This window comes from Cryptotermes secundus, unplaced genomic scaffold, assembly GCF_002891405.2.
Source record: "Cryptotermes secundus unplaced genomic scaffold, Csec_1.0 scaffold962, whole genome shotgun sequence".
NCBI classification, from domain to species: Eukaryota; Metazoa; Arthropoda; class Insecta; order Blattodea; family Kalotermitidae; genus Cryptotermes; species Cryptotermes secundus.
The window spans coordinates 666,401-676,251 of NW_019720723.1; the positions used below are offsets into that span (position 1 = coordinate 666,401).

General features: G+C 37.8%; 1 protein-coding gene across 15 annotated transcripts in view; it reads left to right on the forward strand.

The window, feature by feature from the left end:
* LOC111872418 (SH2 domain-containing protein 3C) overlaps positions 1 to 9,153 on the forward strand; it is a 224,133-nt gene extending 214,980 nt beyond the window's left edge. For all 15 annotated transcript variants that reach the window (XM_023866387.2, XM_033754771.1, XM_033754765.1 and 12 more), the window contains 3 exons: positions 1,614 to 1,782; positions 5,348 to 5,540; positions 8,240 to 9,153. In XM_023866387.2, the coding sequence (XP_023722155.1) occupies positions 1,614 to 1,782; positions 5,348 to 5,540; positions 8,240 to 8,613 (736 nt within the window). In that variant the 3' untranslated portion in view covers positions 8,614 to 9,153. The remainder of the gene's footprint in view (positions 1 to 1,613; positions 1,783 to 5,347; positions 5,541 to 8,239) is intronic.
* The last annotated feature ends 698 nt before the right edge of the window (positions 9,154 to 9,851 follow it).

Genomic DNA, 9,851 nt, shown 5'->3' on the forward strand with positions numbered 1-9,851 from the left:
TGTCACGGTTGGAAGCCAGCGACTAACCGCTTCAGCTATGGCGCGGCCATAATTCTTAGTTACTCCAAACCTTATCTGCCTTTATTAATTAATGTGAAAAGTAATAATGTGTGGAAATGTTTACTTTGATTTTTGTTTGTTGAATAGCATAGCTCTTATTTCTTAATGTTCATCATCTTTAGACGTTTACATTATTATATAAGTTGTCTATTGAAAGTGACATAAAAGTGTCTACAAACATTGAGTGAAACATGTTATCACAGCTGTCATTTGTAATGAACCGCAGGTTAACAGATAATGGGGCAATTGTATCCATGTCCTGAAAATGAGTGATAGTTAGGGGCAAGATGTGTAAAAGTTGTCTGTGTTTCCTCGCAGAGATTCAGAGGATGAAAGTAAATTTTGCTGTAAGAAGAAGTGGTCTAGCATTCAGGTATGAATGGTGGAAGTTTTAAATTACAACACAGATAAAATTATCATCATTATACAAGTATTCTAGATTATTTCAGGATTTCAAGGCTGTTTTTTTTGGTGTGGTTTATTTTACGATGCACTTAGTATCTCAGACTACATATTGTGAAATAGTAGGATGACGTGTAATGAATTTGAAAAGATTTGGAAGAAAGCAGTCATGGCCCAGTCTAGGTACTATCCTTATATTTACCAGGATGGATTGAGGAAAAACATGAAAACCTCACGGTACCCTGGTAGCTTGGCCAGTCAGTATGCAAACCAAGCACATTTTGAATATGTCTTGAGTGTCTATAACATTACCATTAAATAAATATGTTCAGCACGTTGGTTGTATGCTGATGTTGGGGATGACACCATATATTTTCTTTTAGTTGGTTATGTAACAGCTGTGTCAGTATCGAGACACTTTAGTGTTGGATGATTGACAATTAGTGGATTTGAAATGGATGGTGGGGGTTGAGGGTGGTATGGATCTCACAGAGGAGCACTAATGCCAGTAGGTGTTTCTTATTAAGTTGTGAGAAATACCCTTTTGCAAAGGAGGCTCTGCCAGAACATCTGAACTTCATACTTCCAATAGGTGGCCAAGGTTGCGTTCCATGGTAAGAGCATGGAGTGTAGCAGATGGGAGTAAGGTGAAGGATGAGTGTCTTGCGCCCTAAAACTGGATCGTTTAGCTAAGACAGTAAACCCTGACAGAAAGTCTGTGGTCCTCTAGCAAGGGAGGAGGTTGCGCTTGAAGTCAACATCCTCACCAAGTAAAATTTGTTAAGGTTCAGAAGCTAAATAAGACAGTCTTGGAAGCAGCCAGGGCCTAAACTGGGCTGTAGAGCCAGTGGTAGTAGTAGTAAGTAAAATGAGAATTAACAGGGGAAACTGAAGTAGTTGGAGAAAACGTGCCTCAGGACCACAGTCCCCAAATGATCCGATCAAGGATTGAACCTGAACCGCCAGTCTGGGAAGCAGGCAGCTGACTGCCTGAGTTGTGACGGAGTGGGCAACATGTTGAAGTGGGCTGTATAGCCATGAATCTCCAGAACGTTGGTGCAGCCAACCAAAACAGGTGTCAGTATCAGCATACAACTGACTGCCATCATGTCCTTGAGAAAGGAATTATATTTGTACCATTCTGTTTGCAGGACGGAATGCCTGAAGCTACTTGTGGCAGTAACCATACTAACGTGTGCAACAGAGGCAGACCGTGCTGAAGCTCTCAACAAGTGGATTCAAGTTGCAATAGACACAAAAACTGCTCTAGGGAACCTTTATGGTTTCTGCGGAGTGATGATGGGACTCTGCATGCCACAGGTGAGCGCTAAAAGTTGAAACCCTCAAAAGTAACTTTGCTTTCATATTCTGTGTATGTACGAATATGAATAATCCTCTTATTTGACAGATCAGACAGATCATTTGTATAAGACTTAAAGCTTTCATAGTGATGTAAAAGTGATTAAATATGACCAGAAACAAGCCAAATAAGTTCAGAGACCTTTTCTACCTCTGTCAGGGAATGATGTCCTCAATAAGCACTGTTGTACATATATACACACACATTTAACATGTTACAACTCTAAACCACAGTAGTAACTCAATATGCTATTTGTTTTAATATCCTCAAACTCTGTATTTTTTACTGAGGGGCTATGCTACAGGCGCTACAGGTTGCGCGTTCAAGTCCTGGCGAGGTCATTGGATTTTTTTCAGTTGACCTAATCCTTCCAGCTGCACTGTGGCCCTGGTGTGGACTCAGCCTCTAACAGAAATGAGTACCAGGAATATTCTTGGGGGTAAGGTGCGGCTGGCGTGTAAGGCTGACTACCTTGCCGACTGTCTAGAAAATGTGTGAACCTCAACATCTCACAATTCTATGGGCCTCTACAGCCTGTTACCGGGATACCTTTACTTGCTTTAGTTTTTATTATAATATTCCATTCTTATAACGGGAACAATATTTTTGTAAATAAATACAAATAAAATGATATCTTTTATATGTTGGCAGCAAAATTACGACCTGGATATAATTTCTTAGAAATGTCAGGTTCATTTATGTATGTTGTGGATTAACATTAACATTTTAGTACTTATATTTGATATCAGGATGAAATTGTAAATCTATGCATGAAGTACATTTTAAGAATATAATGCCTATTCCTGTTGATGGTTTGCTTCTTGACACACTGTCAGTGCCACATGCTGAACAGCATCAGCCATAACTTTTGTTACAAGAAAGGGCCATGCCATAACTCAGTCACTAACTTTATACCACTGTGACCGGGGTTCGATCCTAGGGTACATTACGTGGGAACTATGAACAAAGTGGCAGTGGGGTAGGTTGTCCTCAAGTACTTTGGTTTCCCCAGCCAGTTTTCAATCCACCAGCTGATACATATTCATTAACCATACAGTCATCGATGCTATATAGTCTCGATACTGACAGAGTCATATAATAACTGTTACAAGAAATTGGAGTGCCAAAATATATGTTGAAACACCAAATAAGAGGCAGAGAGTGAGNAGTTCTTGTAGGTATGAACATTCTAATATCAACGACTGTTGAAGATATTGTTGGTGCTCCATCTTCAACCTACAGATGAAGAGTTTCTGAGATTTAACTTCTGTAATCGGCACTTCATAACTACTCATGACAGTATAGTTGATCTCCTTTTTATAATGAAGCTTGGCTTCATCTCAATGGTTACATGACCTCTGAGAACATATGCCACAGGAATACATCGACAAGATATTTTCCAGAACATAATATACAGAGAAGAACGGCTTATCATGTGCTGTAAACACTGAAAGAATCATAGGACCTATACTCTTTCACGATACAGTTAAATCAGAACAATGTGTGAACGAAATTTAAAATTATTCTTCAAATAAGTGGCAGAAGAAGAAGAAGAAGAAGAAGAAGAAGAAGAAGAAGAAGAAGAAGAAGAAGAGCACTCAGAAGACAGTGTCGATCATGTTTCCCCTGTGTGAGAATGTGCGCGACTTCTAGCTGTGGCAAAATTTCACAACAGGAGGCTTATGGAAAGAACCTAGGCTCATAGGAATCTACAGACTGAAATCAGGACTGTTAATCCAGAATTTGGAGGTGGATGAACTTCATTGTGTGTCTCAGAATTTATGTCAGTGTGAAATATACTTACATGTTAAGAGGACACTACTTTCAGCATTTATAGTGGTATAAGGTAACAAAAGTGGTTTTACAGACAGCATTTTTTGAGTGTGGATGAAACCTCCAATAGATTATACAGTAGCATTAAATTTTCTTATCAGAGAGTAACCCTTGTCCATTCTTGTCAAATATGGATGATGCTTGTAAAGACAGGGAGTTAAAAATGCTCAAATGGTATTGTAACTGGAGTTTTGTGGTTCTCATGGTGATGAATGTTAAGATTAGGGTCACCTGGAATGTGAAGTATATAGGTTAACGTTTTGGAGAAACTGCTGCATACACCTTCAGAACTGAAGACAGATCATGTTCAAGAGTATGCATATGAGCACTATTCTCCTTTTCCTTCTCTGCACTTTTCTTCAGAGCTCTTACTCTACTGATGTAGTCCCAGTCTAGTATTAAATTACATTTTTTGAAAGCGTGTATGCTACAGAATAACATGTTACAGCTCTAAACCACAGTAGTAACTCAATATGCCATTTGTTTTAATATCCTCAAACTCTGTATTTTTTACTGAGGGGCTATGCTACAGGCCTAAAGGTCGCGGGTTCAAGTCCCGGCGAGGTCATTGGATTTTTTTCAGTTGACCTAATCCTTCCAGCTGCACTATGGCCCTGGTGTGGACTCAGCCTCTAACAGAAATGAGTACCAGGAATATTCTTGGGGGTAAGGTGCGGCTGGCGTGTAAGGCTGACTACCTTGCCGACTGTCTAGAAAATGTGTGAACCTCAACATCTCACAACTCTATGGGCCTCTACAGCCTGTTACTGGGACACCTTTACTTGCTTTAGTTTTTATTATAATATTCCATTCTTATAACGGGAACAATATTTTTGTAAATAAATACAAATAAAATGATATCTTTTATATGTTGGCAGCAAAATTACGACCTGGATATAATTTCTTAGAAATGTCAGGTTCATTTATGTATGTTGTGGATTAACATTAACATTTTAGTACTTATATTTGATATCAGGATGAAATTGTAAATCTATGCATGAAGTACATTTTAAGAATATAATGCCTATTCCTGTTGATGGTTTGCTTCTTGACACACTGTCAGTGCCACATGCTGAACAGCATCAGCCATAACTTTTGTTACAAGAAAGGGCCATGCCATAACTCAGTCACTAACTTTATACCACTGTGACCGGGGTTCGATCCTAGGGTACATTATGTGGGAACTATGAACAAAGTGGCAGTGGGGTAGGTTGTCCTCAAGTACTTTGGTTTCCCCAGCCAGTTTTCAATCCACCAGCTGATACATATTCATTAACCATACAGTCATCGATGCTATATAGTCTCGATACTGACAGAGTCATATAATAACTGTTACAAGAAATTGGAGTGCCAAAATATATGTTGAAACACCAAATAAGAGGCAGAGAGTGAGTATTTAATTCGCCCTCTGAGCATGGTTAGTTTGAATTCAAGAATGATGTTGATATTTTGTCTTTTATTTTCTGTTATAAGCCTATCATTATAAGTGTTCTATTATATACAAGGAACTTTAAAAAAAAACAATTATTTTATGCAGCTTACAAAAACCTCCTTCTCCCTGTATTCCTATCACCACATTTCTTCACTGTGCCTATTCAAAAGAACTGAAGTTAGTTTTTATAACATCAATAAATCAAGAATGATCATATTTCCTAGTACCAATATTTCAAGATCTGAATTTTATTCTTGCAGATTGAGAGGTTATCAGCAACGTGGCATGTTCTACGCCAGAAGTTCACTGATAGTGCATTCAACTTTGAGGCTAAACTCCGCCCAACCTTGAAGAGCATGAATGAATGTACTAACCCACAGGCACCAAACACAACTATCCCACATCTGCTTCCATTCATATTACTGCAAGAAAGAACTCTTGACGACATTCTAGGTAATTTAGATGCAGAGTAACAAAACTTTTTCAGAAAACTGTAATTTCCACAGCACAGAGCAAATTGTATAATTCCTGACACAATATAATATACAAAATTCCACTCTAAAATCATAAAATTATATCTGTCTGGCAGAGTATGAGAATTTAATTCTTACTTTCTCTCCATCTGCAATGGTGAAAGTTAAAAACAGCCAGAATTTGCATTCAAATATTCCTCGAAATACAACTCTATAAAGATACTGTCTGTCGGCTATTACATGTTTATGCATAATTCTTTTGTTGGAATACTTTTCTTGCCTCCAAGTTGCTATACATAACTTCAAACATGGCATCCTTTTCATAATTTTTAAGATACAAAAGAATTTTTCGTATAGAATTGTAAGTATAATTATGTCCTGTCTTACCAAATTTCACATGGCTAGCTGTAGCTCTTCAGCATTTATTTTTCTTTTATTTGGTAGTCATTATGTTATTTCAAATTCTTTAGGATGACCTGATGTCATGTCATGTATTCCTTAAGGTACACACATGCACCCACAAAATTTCAAGACCCTAATTAAAATGATAATGTTGCTAACACTGAGAAAGTTCTCCCTCCATCAATAATGCCTGAGATGAATTGAGAAGCATGAAAATAGGACGGTCTGTAACTTCCAATGTGTGACGTTCTTTCGATGTTTCATGAAAGTACAATTAGTTCAAAGGTGTTAAAGAGAGGAAGGGAAATGACTGAGAGACGCACACGCACACAGGACATATGTATGCTTTTATACATCTGCAATCCCTTACAAATCTTAAAACTTTTAACAACAGGTCATATTGAAAATTAAATAACAATGTTACTGGGTATACACAGACCAGCAGCTCATAAAATTCCTACTCTAAGACTATAATACCTATCTTTTGTGTACTATAAGTCAGTGCTACTTCAACAGAATATTATAAGAATACATTCAAATGGTGCTTTTTGTGTGTTCAGTTGTGTACACCATTAACAGGAGCATTGCTTCCAAGTGGTTATGTACTGTCATTACCAAAATGGAATGCTCAGAATTTGTGCCACATGAGAGGTTTCAATCTCGTGTCTACTGATGCCAAATCCCAGTCCTGGTTTCAGGACTGGACTGAAAAAATGTATCATGGAACAATGTAACCAGGCTTTTTCAGGATCTACCTACTTTCTCCCCCACATCTGCCAGGCTCATGATTACTGTCTGGAGGCAAAGTGCTGTCGTACTGCTACGTTATATTTGAAGTTGTCAGACATAACCTTAGTATTCATGCCATCATTGTGTTACTGATTCCCAATCCACAATGAACTATATAACATCTGCATAAGCATTTATGTATTTCAAATTTAATATGACTAGCTGTAATACTTCAGCAGTTTGATATGGAATTCATGGTAAGTATACATTATATATAAACGTTATCTGAATAAAAGTTGTATATTTGCTTTATAAATGTGGTCAATTTTTGGAATATCTGTTGTCATATGATGTTTCAAATATTGACAAAGGGTAGTGTATCATCGCTGTCAGGTCAGAAGCTCATAAATCTTTCCTGGTATTACTGATGATGGTAGCTGTGATGGTACAGTGGCCTCTGATTGGCCATACTAAATTTCCTGAAAGTTACCCAGTTATTCTGAACTTGTTAATATATATATATATATAGGACATATAAAGACATTACAGGCTTATCTTCAGATACAAAATAAGAGAAGCAGCTTAATCATCAAGGATATTCAATATAAGATTTGCATGCCAGAACATTCCTCAATATACCAATGACATGAAGAGTAAAGATTGTAAACAAAATTAAAAACTGTATATACTACAATTGCCGGTCACGGTAGCTGAGTGGTCTAAGGCGTGCACTGTTTTCGCCGGGATCGTGGGTTCGAATGCCACTCAGGGCATGGATGTTTGTGTGCGTTTTTCTGTGTTTGTGTACAGGTAGAGGCCTTGCGATGAGCTCATCACCCGCCCAAGGAGTCCTACCATATGTCTAAGATCTAGAAAAACTGAAGTGAACAGAGAAGTTCATGGAGGTAGGCCTAGGCCCACTGGGCCTGTAGTGCCAAGGAAAAAAAAAATACTACAATTAGTACTGTGTTCACTGTCTTTTTCTATACAATTTTATGGATGGACAGCTCTCATCCATTCACTGGCCAACATGAGATACATCTAACAGGATCAGAGAACAACACAACAATGCTAGAACATGAGTCAGCAAAACTAAGGCAAGGAACAGCGTAAAAACACCACCACACCAAAGTTAAAACTCTAACCATAATGAGAAGAGAGCATTAATTGTAATTTTAACTTTAAATTCAGAAATTTTAATTTTATTGATAAATGTACTGAACAGTTACAGTGTACATACATACATATCAAAGAAATGTACCTGATAGTGATTAAATAATGATCAAAGCATGTTGTGCAAAGAATCATCACCGTGCCAATATTGTGAATGATTAATATAGTCATTTAGCTATGAAACATCACTAAAGCAATGCATTAATGAAGGTTGCTGAACACAGTACTAGTTGAATTACAATGGAGTTCACAGGATGCTACCGCAGAACAGAGTTATACTGTATATATATAAATACTGTACTACCATTGATCTAATATTTCTTACATTATCCCCTAAATTTGAAGTATTAATGAAAATGTTACATTTGTGTGCAGGTAGCAACCCCAGTGGCAACAGCACTATTGTAAGCAGCTGTCTTGGGCCTTGGGAATCAACTGCTGATTTCGGTCTTGGGACATGGTTTGCACACCTGGAAACTGCACGTAAATTTGGTGAATCACTAGCTATGTTCCGACGAAATGCAGAGATTGTTCTAGGAGATTCTAAAGTGGACGAGTTGCTTACAGACGCTTTCCACACAGAATTTCATCTTAAATTTTTATGGGGAAGTCGTGGTGCTTGTGTTGCTGCAGAAGAGCGACATGCTAAATTTGAACAGGTGCTCACTGTCATGTCAGAAAAGTGTGAACCTCCTCAACCAAGTACACCAGCCTCACCAGCAGCTCCTGCTGTTGGAACCACTGTCTGAATTGATAGTTCTGAATGTCTGTTACGGTAGTTGTGTGAAATATGAACACTGCTAATCAGTTTTGTATAGAAATGAGGACAAATTGCATTTATGTGCAGTAACTTGCACTGGTGTGCTATGTAACAATGATGTGCAACTTGAATTGCTTCAGTCAAAAAATTACAGTTATATACCTCAATGTGCTACTGACTGAAACAAATTGTGATTCCATATTCAATTTCAGAAAAATGGGATTGGGGGAAATAAGGACTGCCATTAATTTATAAAACCAAATTTGTATTAAGGGAGAACCTGGCAGTCTTTAGGTAAGGCATGAAAGGGCCTCAGGTATGATCCATAATGGAAGGTAGAGATTTTCTTCTGCTCAAATAGAAGCCTTCACCTCTGCCAAAGCTTAGACGTAGGGAGTACTGAAAATATTATGACCCCGCTGCTGATACTGTCCATCAGCCATCAATCTGTTATTACTGTACCAAATTCCAACTCATGGATGCTTCCACTCCAGAAATGATGTATCTCCATGGGTGGGCAGAGGTCATAGACATCAGTAAAAATAATTGGAGGCATTTGTCAGAAATATCATATCAAGCAAACAAATTTATTCATTAATTTACTCCTCCTTTACAAACAAAAACAGTTCTACTGAAGTAACCTTTAGTAAGAAATGATGTTTTACTGTCAACAACCCTGTCTGAATATGGGCCAGTGAGCAGCAGACTGCATGTGCATGTAGATGACATCTAACTGCTTCTTAGGACTTCATAAAGACATACTCATATGCTTTTGGAAAGTCAGAAGAATAAAGTACCAAACACAATTATGTATTTCTGTATAAATAAACTGACAAAGTAATATGAGGCATATGTGAGAAATAAAACAATGTCCTCTAGGGGAATGCTTCTGTACTATCTGCCTGGAAGACATGTTACTATATCACAGGCAGCTCAAATATACTCTGTGCACTAGTATATTTGGAGAAGCGGCTTACTTACAAGGCATGGGGATTTTGGACTCTGTTGACAGATGAGTACTCATTTTACCTACTCTGAACTACTTCAACAACTAGAAGAGAAGCCAGATGCTCGTGGAAGGATGCTAAATTTTCTACACAGTTCTTAATCAAAACAAACATGAGAGAGTATGGTGAATAATAATAATTTTCAATTAAGACAAAGGCCTAAAATCATATTTTCACACCACACGTCACATCCACATGCCTAAACAGCAAATGGGCTGGA